The 21,018-nt window shown below is 35.9% G+C and overlaps 1 protein-coding gene across 1 annotated transcript in view; it reads left to right on the forward strand.

Annotated features, from left to right (window-relative positions):
- Nucleotides 1-21,018, forward strand: part of COL21A1 (collagen type XXI alpha 1 chain) — a 171,950-nt gene that overhangs the window by 34,599 nt on the left and 116,333 nt on the right. The window contains exons 2-3 of the mRNA XM_053904790.1: nucleotides 13,806-13,930; nucleotides 17,243-17,794. Coding sequence (XP_053760765.1) covers nucleotides 13,843-13,930; nucleotides 17,243-17,794 — 640 coding nt within the window. The 5' untranslated portion in view covers nucleotides 13,806-13,842. The remainder of the gene's footprint in view (nucleotides 1-13,805; nucleotides 13,931-17,242; nucleotides 17,795-21,018) is intronic.

Raw genomic sequence — 21,018 nt, forward strand, 5'->3', positions numbered from 1 at the left:
GATGTTCTGCAGAGTTTTGAATATAATTATTTAAAAGTCGACTTTTGGGGCACCTGGGTGTATCAGTCGATTAAGCATCTGACTTCTGCTCAGCTTATGATCTCGTGGTTTGTGGGTTCTAGCCCCGCATCGGGCTCTCTGCTGTCAGCACAGAGCCTGCTTTGGATCCTCTGTCTACTTCTTTGTCTGCCCCCACGCTCTCAAAAATAAATAAATTAAAAAAAATAGAAATGGACTCTTGAATGCAAGAGTTAAGTATGCCCTGGAGATAAACATTTGTGATGTGGTGATATCAAAGTGGAAGCTAAAGCTGTAGGGGAGGATGAAGTTCTGCAGTGAGAGTTTGAAGAATTAGCAAAGCAGAGGCTCTGGCTAAACCCCAGGAACCTAATCACATAAAGGTTAATATAGGAGGGACTCTAAGAGCAGTCTGAGAATAAGTCACTCCTAGGGAACGTGGTGTCAAGGAAGAGTTAGGGGAAAAATTTCAATAAAAAGAAAAAGCCATCTATATAAGCCAAATGCAGGAGAGGTTAAGAGAGATGGTTAGAAAGAGTTGGCTTAATTTGGCCCTTAGGAAATCACTGGTGCCTTAAACAGGAGTGCTTGAGTCAGACACTGGATTGTAGTGGGATCACGCTTTAGCAGGAAGTGAGGGATTGGAGGGAAAAAAATGACCTCTCTCTCTCATGAAGCTTGGCAATGAAGGGAAGGAGAGAAAGGAACATGCAAGTAAAATAATCAAGGAAAGCATAATCTGTTAAGAACTAGTTGTAAGTTTCCCAGTTGCGGAATTGTCATATGAATGAAGCATAGGAGGTTAAGCTTTAGTTGAATGTGATTGTGGGATAGTTACTGGACGTTGGGAAAAGCTGATCAAGGTTGTATGACTGGACAGTTTGAATTCAGAGTTGATCAGGTGTATGTTTGCTTGCCTTTTGGCTCTTGTTGTGTCTAAAGGGCTTGAGATCACGCAAAACAAATCCATATGAAACAAATTCAGAGGCTAGAGCTAATCCTTGTATAACAGTGAGGTCCTTAAAGAAGGGTAAAACCTTTAGTAAGTGTAAAACATAATTTAAATGTTTAAATGTAAAATGTTTAAAAATATTTTAAAGATATTACTATAAAACATAAATGCTTTGATGCCTTATTTGGCTTAACAGCCATATGCCAATAATCAGCTGGATCTCTAGTTTGGAAAAAAATAATCTAAAAAAAACCCCAAAAACAAACGTAGCCTTGCCTGTTTGGAATCGGATGTTGGGTCTATTTTGGTTATCATGATTCAGTAAATGCTATTAAACCCACAGACTCTGCTAGTCTGTAATAGAGGAAGTTCTTGTCCCTGTTCTTGCTCCAACATTAGAATCAAAAGACAACCATATTCTAGATTCTGTTTATTCTGGCACAACTTAGTTCATTGGATTTGTTTCCAATTTAAATGATATCTTTGCCAGGTGAAGTTGGCAACAATTAAAGAAATTAAAAATATGTGTTTAATCTAATGAGATCCTTTCCGTGTATTTAGCTATCATTTGAAAATTACTTTATGATAGTATGGATAATTTTTTCAAGTTGCCAAATTTATTTTTATAGTTGAAATTAGCCAAAATTGCCAACTTAAGTTGGGCTGCAACAAACCAATTCAGGGTTTCCATGGAAACATGATTTCATCCCATCTATGAAAACCCATTTTGTTTTTTCTTCTTTATCATGGAACTTGAATCTCTACAATGTTTTTCCTGTGATTTCCTGCTCCAAGAAAAAGAAAACAGGTTTCCAATTAGACAAATATTCACATTTGCCCATTAAAGTTTAACCCCAAGGGACATTTTCATTTAGGGAGATAAACAATGGTCATAGACTACAATCTTTCCTATTTAGTTATGACAATGACTATGTGTTTTTGTTATTTTTGTTTTGTATTTTTAAATACTTTTTAAATAAATTTTTAAATACTGGCCAACCTCCAGTCACAATTATTCCAAGTTATGTTAAAATTACTTCATACTTCTAATATTCTTGTTACTGAGTGTGTAGCTGATTTAAAAATCTTCAGCGAAAGAGCTGTGACATTCTTCTTCATTTTTATTTTCTCTCCATGCCTACCCCAAATCCTGACACACACTGGTTCTCAATAAGTATGTATTGAGTCCATGATGCCACAAGTATTTCATTGCCTTCTGTGGGCTTAGAATTATTAAGGGCTCTGTGGAATTCAAAAGACATATATAAGATACTTTCCTGTTTGTGACTGGGCATCTAGTGAGGGTAAAGGATGAAATGTAAGTCCTTGCTGCTATTTAACCTCACACAAGCCAGACCTTTGCTATATCATTTAATCTTTATAAGAGTCCTAGAAGGGCTGTGGTATCATACTCATTTTTCAGATGAAAAAACTATGGCTCAGCAAGAGTTGAGAACTTTCCCAGTGATTAGTGACCATGGTTTGAATCCTTGTCTTGCATGGACAAGTACACTTACTCGCTGGGGAGACCATTCTTCTACACATAAATCCATTAGTGAAGTAGTTGATGTGATTGGTTGTGAGGAGTTTAGACAAGGAAGAGTTATGTGGATGAGAACAATCAATAATATAAATGAAAGCGCTCTGTACTACATGATGAACTTCTGTAAATCTCCCCAACACTATGTATTTGTTTCTTATCCAGTGAAATGAAATGTCTTGGCTCTTAAACTTGTTTCTTAAATGTCTGTGATTTGGTTTTTTTAATCATTTTTCTTAAGTTTATTATTATTTTTTTAATAATTTTTTTTAACGTTTATTTATTTTTGAGACAGAGAGAGACAGAGCATGAACGGGAGAGGGTCAGAGAGAGAGAGGGAGACACAGAATCCGAAACAGGCTCCAGGCTCTGAGCTGTCAGCACAGAGCCCAATGCAGGGCTTGAACTCACGGACCGCGAGATCATGACCTGAGCTGAAGGCGGACGCTCAACCGACTGAGCCACCCAGGCGCCCCTTAAGTTTACTTATTTTGAGAGAGAGACAGAGAGAGTGATGGGAGAGGGGAGAGAGAGAATCCCAAACAGGTTCCAGTGCTGTCAGCATGGAGCCTCACGTGGGACTTGAACCCAGAAACTGTGAGATCATGACCTGAGCTGAAACCAAGAGTCAGATGCTTGACCAACTAAGCCAACCAGGTGCCCCTATGATTTTTTTTTTTTTAAAGCAGGTTACACAATGGTGTAATTATACTTTTGTTAAAAACAAAACAAAACATCAAGACTTCATGTAAATTGATTTTGCTGATTATCACAGACTGACTGGTCAACCTTTTTCTTTTCATGGAAAAGAAAACCAAGTCCCAGGGAGCAGTCCCAGCTGATTTCTTCCTTTCTCTCTTGCTTAAATTCATATGATATAGCAGAATCAGGCCTAATACAATCTTGCGAAACCCAGTCTAATATTTTCTAAGCCACATAATGCTTGCACTCCTTGATTTTTAGCAGATAGATACACGTCATTAATGGATAAAAATAGTTCTAATAATTTTTGAGAATACAACTTTCTCCTGCTTCGCTAAGCTATTACAGAAACATCTTACTGTGGAAACCATGCATTTCACATCCTTGTGCAAAATATTCTTAAAGATCACTGAGAACTTTAAGTATATTATTAAATTAGATGATAATGATGCTTTGTATCTATCCTTTGCCTGTTTTTTGGTACCTTTTTCTTGGCGATATTTTGTTTCTTTGTCAATGACTCTAAATTTTACTTTTTACCCAGGTTTTCTCTTGTTAGACAGGTCTAATACATGTGTCCTAATTTCCCGTCTGACCTTTAGCAGCATTAGTGATCCTTGCCTAGATCCATTATTTCATGAGAGGTTGCAAAATGTGATTTTCTTTTTTTTAATTTTTTATTTTGAGAGAGAGAGAACGAGAATGCACAAGTTAGGGAGAGGGGTGGGGGGGGGGGAGACAGAGAGGGAGAGGGAAAGGGAAAGAGAATCTCAAGCAGGCTCCATGCTCAGTGCAGAACCTCACGTGGGGGTTGATCCCATGCCCCTGGGATCACAACTTGAGCCAAAATTAAGAGTCGGTCGCTCAACTGACAGAGCCATCCAGGTGCCTTGCAAAATGTGATTTTCTAATTCTGTTATTCTCCTGGCATTTATTAACTGTTGCTTCATCAACTTTTTTATTACCCTGAAGTATCACAGATGTAGGAAAAGAAAATTCTTGTCTTTCTTTACTTGTATACTAGCAACCTCCAAAGGTGACCCATGGTGTTTTTTGTATTTATCATTGTGAACTCATAGGTTTATCAAATTGTTAGGCTTCAATCCATTGTATTATTATTTTTAACGATCAGATGCTTTCATTGTTACCCAGTAGGAGCCCCTCAATTTAGTTCTCTGGTCCTTTTGATCTAATCCCAGTAGTTTTTGAGACTTCCTTGTTGTAATGACAAGATTTCTGTCGTTATAGTTCTGGAATCTGCTGTTTTCCCAAAGAGCCCTGGTTCCTTTTAATGGAAAATGGTATTTAGAAACCATAATTGGGATGAACATAAAACTGTTCATTTCCACCTATTTCCTTTACCCTGGCTCCTCTTTTGTTTATACCATATATTTTGTATTTATTATCCCATATTGCTATTTAACTTTGCATATGGTTATGTTTTATTTTCTAAGTAGGCAGACAGGGGACATGCATGACTAGAACTCACACCTCATGACTTGTTATCCAGCATTCTTTTTGGTGTAACATGGATGAATTGGAAGATTAAGTTGCTGGAGAATAATTTGACCTGAGTTAGGTGTTGAAAAATTTTCTTAGCTATCTCTTTGGAAATTGATGTCTTTACCTTTATAATAATTTGTTTTAAAAACTAGAGGTGAATTAAAAGAATTAAAATTAGGCTAATATATGTTAATATAAGAGGAATTTAGGGATAGAAAAAAGGGCTACATTTTAAGCATAGCTTAAATTACCGACAGAATCCTATGGCCTGATTTCAGTGGATTTGCTGGCATAGGCAAATAAAATATACTGTGCTCCATGTTCCTTGGCTGTCTTTTACTGGCCTCAATTTGAATGCCTGCACAGATGTGTGTATTTTGTTGCTTGAGTATTCAGAAGCTCCTATGGCCAGATGGAGTTTTAAACCACTCCACCAAACTACAGACAACCGAGTTACTGCACTTCACTTTGTCTTGTGTGGGTTTAATGGATGCTGTGTAATGTACAAATGAATTGAGAAAGTAGTCACCCACTCTGCAGCAGGAAGGTAAACTCTGCAAGGTATAACATAATATCTTTGAATTTGTTAGTCTATCTGTGAAATGGGGGTTTATAATTACCCATCTGCCCTACCACACTAGATTGTTGTTTAGAGAAATATAACCAATGTCATTTTTTAGATATCCGCAAATTGTTACACACAATCAAGGTAGCATTGATTAGTTATTTATTTTGGGGGGGCTTGCTTGGATCTGTGAAATGGCAAATGTTATAACCATAGTTCTGTTGTTTTAATGATAACTCAGACTCTAGACCAAACTCTACATACATCCATATGTATATAGGTGAATTATTTCTTAATTTGTTTTCTGGTTTGCCAGGATTTTGCCCTTTTGAAGTCTATCTGTCCCACTTAATGCTTCTTTCTATAATAATGTCAGAAATCTAGAACACAATAGATGTGTGTGTATGTGTGCATGAAAGTGTGAGGACTGCCATTTGTTTCTCCACCTTTTCCTGTTTTACAATGTAGTTTAAAGGCAGAGCCTATAAATAAGCCTGAGTGTTAGTGTCCCAGGAGGGGACTATTTTTAGTCTTCAGTTTTATGTGAAGGTTTTACAGCCGAGCACAGCAACCAGATTTTGAGATGGCATCTTTCCTGACAGTCCCTTATTTTGAAAGCTTGTAGTACATTCCTGATGGCTCATCCTGCTGATTCCCATGCCTTTACCACTGACCCACTGCAAGAAACATTAACTGCAAGGAGACAAGAGACACAGAATTTGCTTTCATTTGTATCCACTGTTCTCACAAATTTACTCACAAGTAGTTACTTTGATTTTAATAAAATGTTAGGGACTGTGACAGTGAAATGTGATACAACACAGAGGGTAAAGAAATGGAAGAGAAGTGAAAAGTAAAAAAGGATAATAATTGATCAGTTGATCTTTGTCTTGGTTTCTCTGAGAATCAAGTGTTAAAATTTATAGAGCTCTTGGGGTGCCTGGGTGGCTCAGTCGGTTAAGCATCCAACTCTTGATTTTTGTCTCAGGTCATGCTCTCAAGGTTCGCGAGTTCAAACCCTGTGTTGGGCTCTGTGCTGACAGTGTGGATCGTGTTTGAGATTCTCTCTCTGCCCCTCTTCCCACTTGTGTGCACACACCTGCATGTGCTCTCTCAATAAATAAGCCTTAAAGCTCTTTGATTTGGGAAGTGGGATGATATACTAAATGTGACAAAAACTTGATCATGATGCACCTATCCTTAAAACCCTCCATTGGATTCACTTGGCATTTAGGGAAGACAGTCCTAAATTTAACATACTGCATGTAGGCCTTTGTACGTCATTTGAGTCCTGCCATTTTTTCTCTTGCTCTTACACTCATGCTTCACTGACCTTTGTTCTGTTCATAGAACAAACCAAACTTCTCCATCTGCAAAAGGGAAGGTTTATCCTCAGTTCCGGGCAAGGATGGCTCCTTAACATTACTCAGCTGTCAGCTCAAATGGCATCTTTCTAGAGGCCTGTTTGGACTTCTAAATCTACAAGAGCCCTTCCTCTCCTGGCCCCAAGTTACATGTTACTATTTGTATTTCTTCATAGCATTTACCATTATGTGAAATTATCTCACTAAGTTACTTCTTTAGCCTCTGGAACAGGAACTGCATGAAAACAGATCCCTTCTCTAGTTTGGTTGCTGCTGAATTCCCAGACCTATCTGTCACATAATAGGCACTTATTAACTGTTTATTGTTGAATGAAAATAGTTAAGAATTCTAGGTGAGAGAACCTGAGTTTAAGTGTTGGGTCTGTTGTTGATTAGAGCTCATGTGACAGGCAAGCCATGGTACCTAAGCAAACCTTATTTTCTTCAACACTTCCCAAGATTAAATGAAGTGCTGTAGCCTCAACCATTGTAAACTACACATTTTCATTATCATAAGAATGTGAGGTCAGAGAATATGGATCATTATTTCTGTAGTTGAAAGGAAGATTATGGATCATCAATTTCCTTTTTTTTTTTTTTTTTTGAACATTATGGGAAAGATATTAAGGTAAAGTTAGTGGCAGTGTTAAATCTATACCCTGGATTACATGGTGTGCATTTAGCCTAATGCATATCCACATTAACAGGTGAACTCAGTTTAATTCCTACATTCTGCTGGATCAAGAATTATTCCTATAGCATTAAAAGGTTAAATGTTTCCAAGACATTCCAAGACATTCCAAGACATTGTTTCCAGGATTTTCCATGTGTAAGGGTGGCATATGACTACTCTTTGAGTAGCAAATTTTGAGACATTTTTGCTTGAAGAGATTCTCTGAGTAATGCTTTCCAATTTGGGGTTGCTAGCTTATTTCTCTACCAGGGGAATAGGAACTGTAGGAGTTTAAAATTTTTTTCCTTATTTATCATTTTTTGTATTACCTTACATCAGAATTTCTAGAACTTTGGTATACAGTGGCATATGGATATGGGAAACTTTTTATTTTTAATGTTTGTTCCCTTGCTCTATAGTCTGAAGCTAGTAGGTAGGGCTAGGGCATCCATATGTTTAACAAACTCCCCAGGTGATTGACGTAAATGCTAACAGGGGATATGTCTCAGTTTATATGCATTGCACTTAAGCATATGTACAGTGAAATAGTTATAAAACATATTTATGAAACATTCCAGTTATGTTTGTTATGTTTCAAAGGCTAAATAATATGACTGTAACATGTATTTAATGCCCTTTTTATGTCATCTACTTTAATAGCTGTCTATCTAGAATTGAATAAAATTAGACAAATTAACTTTGGCCCAGGAATTCTGAAGGAATTAGATACTACATAAAAATAGTAAGGATGATTTTGGTAGAGGAGCAGAATAACTTAACTTTGATGCTTTTGGGGTGGAAGCCAGTCAATATTTATTAGCATAACTTATTACCATAAAATAGTACATCCTGGTGATGACTCACCAAAAATGCTTCTCATTGACATTTTTCGACCATTATAGGGGCCAGCCTAATTTGAAAAATGACAGCAATGATGTTGGATTGTTTCTCACTGAGATATAATTTATTTTATTTATTTATTTATTATTTTTTTTAATATATGAAATTTACTGTCAAATTGGTTTCCATACAACACCCAGTGCTCATCCCCAAAGGTGCCCTCCTCGATACCCATCACCCACCCTGTCCTCCCTCCCACCCTGCCCTCCCTCCCACCCCCCATCAACCCTCAGTTTGTTCTCAGTTTTTTAACAGTCTCTAATGCTTTGGCTCTCTCCCACTCTAACCTCTTTTTTTTTTTTTTTTTCCCTTCCCCTCCCCCATGGGTTTCTGTTATGTTTCTCACTGAGGTATAATTTATATACAACAAATTATATAATTATCAAGCCATAAGTTTAATGGGCTTAGACAAATTTATACACCAGAATAACGTCACTGCAAGTGTAGATGTTTCTATGACCCAGTCAGTTTACTTATGCCACTTTCCAATTGAATTCTTTTTTTAAGTGTTTTTATGAATTTATTTTTGAGAGAGAGAGAGAGAAAGAGTTCAAGAGAGAAGGAACAAAGAGAATTCCAAGACCACTCAGATCCCAGTGTGGGTCTTGATCTCATGAACCGTGAGATCATGACCTGAGCCAAAATCAAGAGTCATACACTTACCCTACTGAGCCAACCAGGTGCCCCTCCAGTTGAATTCTTTCATCTAAGTCAAATGTTTCCTGATTTCTAGAACCATGGGTAGGTTTTGTGATTTAGGACTTCGCATAACTGGAATCATGCTTTATGTATTCTTTTGTGTTTGACTTTTTTCATTACACAGAACAAATCTAAAATTTGTTCATGTGTTGGTTATAACAATAGTTGACTTTATTGTTATTGCTGTGTGTTATTTCCTTATGTGAATATACCACACAACTTGTTTGTTTGTTCTCATGTTGATAGCACTTGAGTTACTTTTAGTTTGGGACAGTTATGAATAAAACTACTACAAACATCCTTAAAGTCTTTTTGTAGGCACATATTTTCATTTCTTTAGGTTTTATACCTAGAAGAGGAATTGTTGGTCATAGTTTAACTTTTCTAAGAGACTGAACCTAACAGTTCTCTAAAGTGGTTGTTTTATTTTCCACTCTCACCAACAATGTATGAGTTCCAATTTTTCCACATAGTCTCAAGAAAACATTTGATACTGTCAATTTTAAATTTTAGCTATTTTAGTGGGTGTGAAATGTTACTTTATTGTGGTTTTAACATTTATTTCCCTGATGACTAAAGATGAGTTCTATTTAATAGGTTTATTGGCCATTTCTGTATCTGTCTATGTAATGTATCTGTTCAAGAATTTTACCATTATTAAAAAAAATGGATTGTTTTCCTTTTTTTAAAAATGTTTATTTTTGAGAGAAAGAGAGAGAGACAGAGAATATGCAGGGGAGGGGCAGAAAGTGAGGGAGTGAGGGAGACATGATCGATGTGGGGCTTGAACTCAGAACTGTGAGATCATGACCTGAACTGAAGTCAGATGCTTAACTGACTGAGCCACCCAGGCACCCCAGATTATTTTCCCTTTTATTGTTGATTTTTAGGGTTTTTTTTTTGCCAGTAAATTATTTTATTTTTAAAAAATATTTTTATTTTTATTTGTTGAACTATGATTGACACAAATATCTTGTTAGTTTTAGGTGTATCACAGTGATTCAATATTATTATACATTACAAAATGATCCTCACAATAAGTGTAGCTACCATCTGTCACCAGACATGGTTATTACTGTACTACTGACTATATTTCCTGTATTGTTATATCCTCATGACTTACTCATTTTGTAACTGGAAGTTTGTACCTCTTAATCCTCTTCTCCTGTTACCCCAGCCCTTCAACCCCACCCCTGTATGGCTGTCAGCAGTTTGCTTCCTATGTCTCTCAGTCTATTTCTGTTTTCTTTGTTTATTTGTTTTGTTTCTTATATTCCACATATGAAGGAAATAATATGGTATTTGTCTTGTTCTGACTGACTTATTTCACCTAGCGTAATACCCTGTAGGTCCATCCAAGTCATCACAGATGGCAAGATTTTATTTTATTTTTTTTATGGCTGAGTAATACTGTAGACGTTTAAAAAATATATGTATTCTGGATATGTGTCACTTTTCTTGAGTATTGTGAATATTGTCTTAAGGGTGTTTTTTAAGGAACAGAAGTGTTTATTTTGGCGAAATCGAATGTATCCATGTTTAAAGTTGCTAGTGGTTTTTGTGTCCTAAGAAAATTTGCCTAATCCTGAGGTCATGAAAATATTCTCTTAAGTTTTCTTTTAGAAGCTTTATAGTTTTAGCTTTTACATTTAGGTCTATGCTTTATCTAATTTTTGTATGCAGGATGAGATGGTTCATTTTATTGTGTTTGTCCAGTTGATCCAGCACCATTTAGTGAAGAGACTCATATTCACTTACCTTGACACTTTTATTGAAAATCAATTGACCACATAAGTGTGGATCTGTTTTTTTTTAAGTAATTTTTTAAAATGTTTATTTATTTTTGAGAGAGACAGAGTATGAGCGGGAGAGGGGCAGAGAGAGAGAGAAGGATACACAGAATCAGAAGCAGGATCCAGGCTCTGAGCTGTCAGCACAAAGCCTGACATGGGGCTTGAACCCATGAACTGAGAGATGACCTGAGCTGAAGTCAGACACTTAACCAACTGAGACGTGTGGGTCTGTTTTTGAACTCTACTGGGTTCCATTCTGTATGGTTATCCTTACACCAAGAGCACACTTTCTTGATTATTGGAGCTGTATAGTAAGTCAGAATCAAGTAGTATAAATTCTCTTAATTTTGTTCTTCTTAATCAAGATGGTTCTTTGTTGAAAATTGTTCTTCATTTAAGATGGTTTTTCTAATTCAAAATCATTTGAATTTTATATAATTTTAGAATAAGTTCATCACTTTCTTTTAAAAATATGCTGGAATTTTAATTGGGATTGTGTTGAATTTATAGGTCAGTTTAAGAAGGATGGACATGTAACCAAGACTGAGTCTTTTAATTGATGAATATAGATTCTTTATTTGTTTTTTTTAATTGCTCTCAACAATGTATTATATTTTTTTAGGGTAGAGGTCTTTCACATTTTTCATTAGGTTTAGGATGCTTCTGATACTATTAAATAGAGTATTACATTTCCCCCTTCCCTCCAATTTTATTGCTAGTATATAAACTTAAAAAAACCCTACTACCCTTGTTTCTTGTGGCCTTGTCAAATTGACATATTCAACTAATGTCTTGGTAGATTTCAAAAAGTTGTCTATGGAAAAATCATATCTATAAATACAGTTTTATTTCTTTATAGGCTTTATATCTTTTATTTTCATTTTGAATATGACAGTGGCTAGGACTTCCTGTACGGTTTTGAATAGAAGTGTATTCACATTTTGAATAGAAGTGAGAAGAATGTATATTATGCTGCTGTTAGGTGTTCTGTAAATGTCAGTGAGGTGAAGTTGGTTGATATTTTTGAAACCTGTACAATCATTAATTTTTTTGTCTAATTCAATGATTACTGAAATGTGAGCATTAAAATGTTACATTTTTATTTGAATTAAAAAAATTTTAATGTTTATTTTTTTTTGAGAGAGAGAATGAGAGTGAACAGGGGAGGGGCAGAGAGAGAGAGGGAGACACAGAATCTGAAGCAGGTTCCAGTCTCTGAGCTGTCAACACAGAGCCCGACGCAGGGCTTGAATTCATGGACTGCAAGATCATGACCTGAGCCGAAGTTGGCCGCTTAACTGACTGAGCCACCCAGGCGCCCCTGAATTATTTTTTGACATATTTTTCATGGCAAGCATTTCAGTTTGTATCTTTTTTTAATGATTCCATCTCTCTTCTGAAATTTCCCATATTTTTGCCCATTGTTGTTTGTCTTACTCATTAGATCCTTTAACATATTTATGATAGCCATTTTACATCATCTCTGGATGTGCTTATACTGAATATTTTAATCCTGATCAAAAATCAGATTTTTCTTGCTTCTTCTCACATCTTGGGAGACCCTTGGGAAATTTCTTTCAGCTTGTCAGTATGATTTCCAGCCTTTTGTATTTACAAGTTCTGTTTTTCTCTCTTGTCCTTTCTTTGGCTTTCTGCTTTTTTGTTTTTAAGCTTATTTATTTTGAGACAGAGAGAGAGAGAGAGAGAGAGCAGGAGAGCAAGAGAATCCCAAGCAGACCCCGCACTGTCAGCACAGAACTCCATGTGGGGCTGGAACCCATGAACTGTGAGATCATGACCTGAGCCTTAGTCAGATACTTAACTGACTGAGCCACCCAGGTGCCCCAGCTTTCTGCTTTTTGAGTTCTTTTCTTTCTCCACTGTAGTTAAGAACCGGCATGCCTCCAAGGGATTTCTGTTGAGTTCTGTTGCTTCTCCCCCAGCCTTCAGCATGCCAAAGATTTGCATTTGAGGAATTCCCTGGATACCTGAACAGGGAGAGGAAGGTAGATCTCTCTTATTGTTCTGTGTTGTTCTCAACTTTCTCTGTAGTACTTGTCTGTTCCATGTACTCTGTTAAGACTCATGGGCAAGTATTGCTGACTAGGGGCATACTATTTCTGTGTCTGGGACCCTCCTGAAGAGGATTCTCTTTCTGCTAGGGACGAAATCAGCCCAGAATCTCTTCTATCGTATAAAGGATTGCTAACTTTTGAAATTTTACTCATTTAAGTTTCTTTAAATCCTGTCTTTACCGGTGGGTATAAAAGACTATAGTTGTGTAGTTTATCTGGAGTTGGTGGGAATGATAGTGTCTTGCAACTTTCCACATTCTAACCAGAAGTGAAGTCCTTGGACTAACTTAGAAGACGTATTAAGGTCATATAACTGTTTATGAATCAAATAAAATAGCTCTTAATGCTCAAAAAAATTAAAATCCGCTTGCTTTATTATGTAAATATTTTTCCAGATGCCCTTTAAGTGTTTCTTAAATGCAAATCCATTTTTAAAAGAAAAATGTTTGCTCCCAGTGAGATAATACAAAGAATGTGATAAGGCTCTACAGGCTATGCTGGAAGGAGGAATTCTAGTAAATATTTTGAGCAAAGCCCAAAGTTTTAGAAAAGTTTATACCTTTTCAAGATAGTTATGAATTAAAAGACTTACAGTTTTCCTCAGCTCCTATTCATTGTCCTCTTGCATAACATATTTAGAATATGGTTATTTCCGGGGCGCCTGGGTGGCTCAGTGAGTTAAGCGTCAAACTTCAGCTCAGGTCATGATCTAGCAGTTCACGAGTTCAAGCCCCACGTCAGATTCTGTGTTGAGAGCTTGGAACCTGGAGCCTGCTTCGGATTCTGTGTCTCCCTCTCTCTCTCTCTGCCCCTTCCCTGCTCACGTTCTCTCTCTAAAAAATAAATAGACATTAAAAAATATGGCTATTTTGGACATGTAAATTATTCTAAGGCTACTAAAAACTGTACTCCAGCTGGATATTACAATGAAAAAATCTAGACTTACAATAATGACTAGCTATTTGTCTTTATTTTTCTAATATAGTTAACTTTCCTTTTTTTTCTCTCTCTCTCTTTTTAGGAATCCTAAACCAAAATATTAGAACGAAAGAAGAAACATGGCTCACCATAATATGTTTCTTTGGATAGTTTTGGTCCTGCTTCTTCAGAATTCTGTATTAGCTGAAGATGGGGAAATAAGATCAAGTAAGAACTATCAGCATTTTTGTGATCAACAAATCGATTGTAGAAATCAAATTAGTGGAGCTCAAGCAATTCTTTTAAGGACCTTATCTTATTGTCTTTAATGTTGTAATGCCCTAAAATAAAATGAATTGCTGTGTTATGTATTAACTGAGAGGAAAAACTTCTATCAGAGGTAATTTTGAGAAAATTCTGTGGTAATTGTTTATTTTACCCATCAGGCTTTGGAATAAATGGTCTCATATTGAGTTCATGCTCAGCCATTTATGAGGTTAGTGATGTGAAGATGAAGTATCTACCTCATAGGATGATTATCAGGACCATCCTATGAAGTTACCTTATAGAGATAATGAGATAATCCATGTAAACAGGATAATACATTTTAATGGCTTAGCACAGTGACATCTGAGTAAATGGTGATTATTATTCTGATTGCCTGTAGGAGAGCTTGCATTAGAGAAGGAGGGTTATATTAATCGCTGTTCTGCTACCCAGGCCATTATTTATAGATATGCTTTTTTAAAAAAAAACAACTTTGCTTATAATCATATTTGAAAAGTCATAAACACCCTACTGTAAATTAATTATGGTTTCTCTAACACTTAAATCATATGGTTTGACAGCTTGCTAAAAATTTATTAAAACAATAATAAATTTAATGTTTATATAACACTTTTATAGGTTAATCAACCCAAGCACTATAGAAGGTAGATATGCTTTGGTTTTTTGGGTGGGAAAAGAGATTCAGCAAAATTTAAGGGGCTTACCTAATGTCACACAGCTGATTAGTGCCATAACTAGTATTAGAACTATGCCTTTGCTCTTTAGTCCATTTTTTTTCCCCCTGGTGACACTGGTAATTCATCTCTCTAAGGAAGAAGTCTCTTGGAGTGGTATTTTGCCTAGCTTTTATAAACGGCAATACTTGCTTTCGTACCCATGTTCTTGGCTCACCTTGCAGTTGTGAAATATATGCTCTGTGGCTCTGGAAAGGGGTATGAAGGGCCAAGCACAACCTGGTTAGAGTTTATAAACACTGAATCAAGTGGCACACAAACACTAGCAGGTCTAGACAATGAGTCTCATAGCATTGAGGAAGGACAACTCTAAAGAACTCTGTAAACATAACTTGCCTGTCCTTTTGTGTCTCGAATGAAAGCAGGTGTCTGTAATCCCAGTCCAGCTTCCAAAAAACCCCAGAAGAATTGCATTCCCTTGAGTTAGAAAATTCGCCTCTGGGGCAGAATTCCATTTCTGCTGTCCCTAACCTGAACCCTGGCTGTGGTCACCATGGCAGAGGATGTTGGAATAGAGTCCCTCAGGCTTTTTTGGACTTCCCCACCACCTTAAGAGTGGCATCATAATCATGGTTACACTTTTGAGATAAATCTATGTTTTGGCATTGAAAAAAGTTTTTGGGAGGGGGGAAGTAATTTCTTGACTGCATGTTCACCTGACAATAGTGTTTCTTTTTGGGGGTTACTGTGTTGGGTGAGTTAATTTTAAAATTGAGGCATCTTCCTGTGAGCCCTGTCATCATCCTAGATATGGAAGTAGACAAAGATGAGGAAAAGAATGGAAAGGAAAGCAGAGAGAGATTGACTGATTGATTGATTGATTGATTGACTTTACTCCTAAGGAGATATGAAAATGCAAATACTAATTGTCAGTAAACATTGCTTTTTCCTTCACGACTGTCCTTTGCAATTGTGATATCTCATTTGCAGTGTCTATGGAAAATAAACCATTATAACTTTAAATTGGGCATCTGATCACTACTTAAGGGAGACCATTAATTTGAGTAAAAACACAAGACTTGCAACAAAATTTGTTGTCATATTACCTTGACTCATCTCATTCTTTTCCAACTTACATCTCCAAGGATATGTGACCTTTATCATGTGGGCCATAAACAGTAGTATTTTTGTTGCTTTGCAGAAGTGAGAGAAAGAGAAAGCAAGTATGGCTGTTCAGCATGCTCTGTTTCCATTTCAAACTATTGGAATTACTCAAATGAACCAGTTTGTCTTTTGGGCAGTGTTTGACTCTTATCTCTGGACCTTGGCACTTGCTGTCCCCTCTTACTAGGAGGTCCTCCTCTTCACCTGGCTACAGCTCTCCTTTCAGACCTCAGACTCCCAGTTGGCTTTCCCACAAAATCTACCCTGGTTTTCCACAGTTAGGTTGCTACCCCCTCCTAAATGTTCTCAGGATACTTTGCACTTTCCCTAAGCAGCCAGTTGTCTGTCTTACTAGACTTTGATATCTATTCGAGATATCTTATGTATCTTTGAAGCTGGTACCTAGCAGGATATCAAGCACGGAGTAGGTATTTAATATATATATAGACTGACAGAATGAAATAGGGTTGGAGGCATGTTGTGCAGTGTGGAAAAGACCAGTAAGATTTTTCCCCCCACAATTGCTTAGAACTTGTCTAAGTGTAACTTATACCAACGGTAGTTTTTTATTTTCCTTAATAGAAATGTAAGGTGTGCTGATCACATGTATTTCCTGGCATCTTGAAACGAGAATCCTTATCGCTCTGGAGAAATAAATAGCTTTATACTTTTGAACATAGATTCGCTTAGCAGAAATATATTATTGGCTGACAATGAGATATTGGACCTGCATTGGTGATCTCAGTTCATTAACTATATTAAAGAATATGGATCTTTATTGACTAGTTGAATCCTGAAGTTGGCAGAAAGTTTCTTTTTAAATTTCTTTCCCTTATTTGTTGGTTTATTATTGTAAATACTTTAGGTTATCAGTAAACGAACCATATTTCATTGATAACTTAATGCTACTAGTGTATAGCTGAAAAAAATTGATTTGCATATTTTTGTGTTTTCATTTATTGGGTGGGGAAATAGAATAAAATGGTGCTTTATGGTAATACCTGCCCCTACAAAGAGATATCTAGATATCATGTCATATACAGCATGTCTTTTTTATTCCCTACTTTTAAAGCTCAGTCATTAATCCTTAAATTAAGATAAAAGAATTAAAAATGTCAACAAAAATAATAACCCTCAGAAAGAATTTTCATGAGCTAGGCGGTATATCTTATTTAATCTCACATAGCTCCAGTGAACTGGTTACTTTAAAAAAAAAATTAAGCTTTATTTAGGGATAATGGACATAGGAAATGGTAAGATATTTGAAGTGTACCTCATGGTGATTTGATATACATGTATGTTGTGAAAGGATCTCCCTCCCCCAGTTGGTTACTTAAAAATCACGCAGTAAAAACTGCCTATGCTTTTCTTTTTATGCAGCAAATGTGCTCTGATGGTTTTCTTTTTCACTTAGGTTGTCGTACGGCTCCAACAGATTTAGTTTTCATCTTAGATGGCTCTTACAGTGTTGGTCCAGAAAACTTTGAAATAGTGAAAAAATGGCTTGTCAATATCACAAAAAATTTTGACATAGGACCAAAGTTTATTCAGGTTGGAGTGGTCCAGTATAGTGACTATCCTGTATTGGAAATTCCCCTTGGAAGCCACAAGTCAGGAGAGAACTTGATGGCCGCAATGGAATCCATACACTACCTGGGTGGAAACACAAGGACCGGAAAGGCCATCCAGTTTGCTCTTGATTACCTTTTTGCCAAGTCCTCACGGTTTCTGACTAAGATAGCAGTGGTACTTACGGATGGTAAATCTCAAGATGAAGTTAAGGACGCAGCAGAAGCAGCAAGAGACAGTAAAATCACTTTATTTGCTATTGGTGTTGGCTCAGAAACAGAGGATGCAGAACTTAGAGCTATCGCCAATAAGCCTTCATCTACTTACGTGTTTTATGTGGAAGACTATATTGCAATATCCAAAATAAGGGAAGTGATGAAGCAGAAACTTTGTGAAGGTAAGCCTTAATAGAATTTGGAAACAATTAATAATTGCATTTTCTAACATTTTGGTATAACCTGTGCTTATTATACCAGTGTAGTTATATTTAATGTCAAATTATCTATGATGTTAGAACTGAAATGAACACTTAGTTTTGTGTTTCATTTATTCTGGATAAAATTACTTGAAAAAAATCTACAGTTGGAAAATGTCATACTTTGTTATATTTGTTGCTTTTTCTTTTTGATCACAATATGTGTGTTGTAGAGATGGTAGAAATAAAGACACATAAACAATATGAAGAGGGGTGCCTGGGTAGCTCAGTTGTTAAACATCCAACTTTGGCTCAGGTCATGATCGCACGATTTGTGGGTGCAAGCCCCACATGAGGCTCTGCACTGACAGTGTGGAGCCTTCCTGGGATTCCTGCTCTCTCCTTCTCTCTCTGCCCCTCCCCCAGTTCACGTCCTCTCTCTCTCTCTCTCTCTCTCTCTCTCTCTCTCAAAATAAATAAACTAAAAAAAATATGAATCCATGTGGGGTGCCTGGGTGGCTCAGTTGGTTAAGTGTCCGACTCTTGATTTTAGCTCAGGTCATGATCTCATGGTTCATGAGATGGAACCTGCATCTGGCTCTGTGCTGACACTGCAGAGCCTGCTTGGGATTCTCTCCCTTTCTCTCTCTGCTTGTCCCCAGCTCTCTCTCTCAAAGTAAATAAATGAACCTAAAAAAAAAAAAAGATCAAGAATATGTATAAATCACACATGATCATTATTACTCCTGTTAATGAGTTTTTGTCTTTTTCATTGCAGTCTTTCTCTTTTATTTCAGCGTGTCTGAGAATTTATTTATGTGCCTAAATGAGAATAATATTGTATATATTATTTCATACTCTATTTTCTTATTATTTTATATTCTATTACTGTGTGTATAATTTTCATCCTCTATTAATGTGAAAGCAGACAATCTCAGTCTCCTAAGATAATTTATTGAATAATTTTTCTATTTTTGCATGTTTAGTTTTTTTTTTTTAAGTTTTTATTTAAATTCTAGTTAGCTAACGTACAGTGTAATATTAGTTCCAGGTGTAAAATTTAGTGATTCACCACTTACGTACAATACCTAGTGCTTATCACAACAAGTGCCCTCCTTAATACCCATCACCCATTTAGCTCATCTCCCCACCCACCTCCCTCCAGTAACCATCAGTTTATTCTCTATAGTTAAGAGTCTATTTCTTGGTTTGCCTCTCTGTTTCTCCTGTATTCATCTGTTTCGTTAAATTCCACATATGAGTGGAATCGTATGGTATTTGTTTTTCTCTGACTTATTTCACTTAGCATATACACTCTAGCTCCATCCGTGTTGTTGCAAATGGCAAGATTTCATTCTTTTCTGATGGCTGAGGAAGGTTCCATTGTATGTATGTATGTGTATATGTCTGTGTGTATGGATAAAGAAGATGTATCTTCTTTATCCAGTCATCAGTTGATGGTGTTTAGTTCATTTCTAAGTTTTTCTATAAATAACAGTGAATATTCTTGTACAGAATTCTGAATGAGAATCTCCCATTTCTTCCAAAAACAATGGCCAAATTACTAATATTATTAAAGCTCTGGAAAAATGTTAAAAATTGCACTTGAGAGAGACTTAACTTTCTATGGTTAGTGAGAGAACATTTGAAAATATAGTACTTATCAGTCAGTTATTTTTATATCATTCCATGAAATCTAACTTTGTGTTTATGATAACTCCATGGAAATGGAAAAGTTTGTATTTTTAGTAAACATTAATGCTATTAGGATATACACATGCTTATGTTCATATTACTTAGGGGGAAAGTAATTTGTATCTTTTATTTTTAATATTATAGTCATTTAATATACAATATACCTAAAAATAATATTTGTGTAACATGCAAAGGCTTTTTTTTCCCCCAGTTTACCTACAAAATCTTCAAAAATAGGTTGGTTCACATTTCATAGAAATATTTCTAAATGATTGTGGCTTAGAAAAAGTTTCATTTCTCTTTTTTCTTCAAATTTGTTTTGGGTGTATAGTACAGAAAAAACATTTAATCATTTTTTTATATTATTTAAGAAGGTATAGAAATTAAGCATTTTATTTAATCAAACTTTTAAAAAGGTACTATATCCGGGTGCCTGGGTGGCTCAGTCAGTTAAGCGTCCGACTTCAGTTCAGGTCACGATCTCATGGTCCATGGGTTTGAGCCCCGCGTCGGGCTCTGGGCTGATGGCTCAGAGCCTGGAGCCTGCTTCTGATTCTGTGTCTCCCTCTCTCTCTGCCCCTCCCCCGTTCATGCTCTGTCTCTCTCTGTCTCAAAAATAAATAAACGTTAAAAAAAAAAATAAAAATAAAAAAAAAAATAAAAAGGTACTATATCAGGTAGAAAAGGTCATCACAGTTTTTTTTTTTTTTTTAATGTCTCTAACAGTTAGACTGTGTTGACTTTTGTCATCTTGAACAGAACAGAGGGGTGTAGATTTGTTTCCCAGTTGTATTGAGAAATAATTCGACATACATAAATGTTTAAATGCTTTGTCATATTAGAATTATGTGGTTTTGAAGCTAGCTATATATTATTATTAAAATAGATTTTTCATGGTGATAATTTACTATTTTGTATCCTAAAATAAAATTTGATTAAATATGTCTTTGTACTACTTCAGAGATTTTTTGTAGATAGGTATTTTGGTAAATGTATTCTATTTAAAAAATTCTAATTACACATGAAAGAGTAGCTGTGCTTAAAAGGGGTAAAAAATTCTTTTAGCAGAAATGTCCAGTCTGTAAAAAAAAAAAATTAAATTGGAAATCTTGCCAAAAAACTCTTCATGCACACTCAAAGAAAGAATGTAAGTAATGTCTGTGTCTATTCAGTTCACAAACATGCTGTACAATAGCCATCTTTGAAAATGTGGTTTTTTGAAATTGTACTTAGAGCAGTATATGAGCTTTTTTGAACTTGACTTTTTAATAACTGTATTAAAGTATGATTAATGCATTGCTCTAATCATGTAATTTGTATTTGAATCATTTGACAGTTTCCTTTTTTTTTGACAAATGGTTAAATTTTACCTTGAGGTGCTTATCATATAGGATTACCATTTCCTAATATTGTTCACCTTTATACTCTTGCTGTGATTTGATCCACATTGAGCAAAATATTATTCACCTCTTTGTTCTCACATGGATTATTTCATCTTCATAGACTACCAT

This window comes from Panthera pardus, unplaced genomic scaffold (assembly GCF_024362965.1).
Source record: "Panthera pardus isolate Hobbes unplaced genomic scaffold, ASM2436296v1 HiC_scaffold_17, whole genome shotgun sequence".
Lineage (NCBI taxonomy): Eukaryota > Metazoa > Chordata > Mammalia > Carnivora > Felidae > Panthera > Panthera pardus.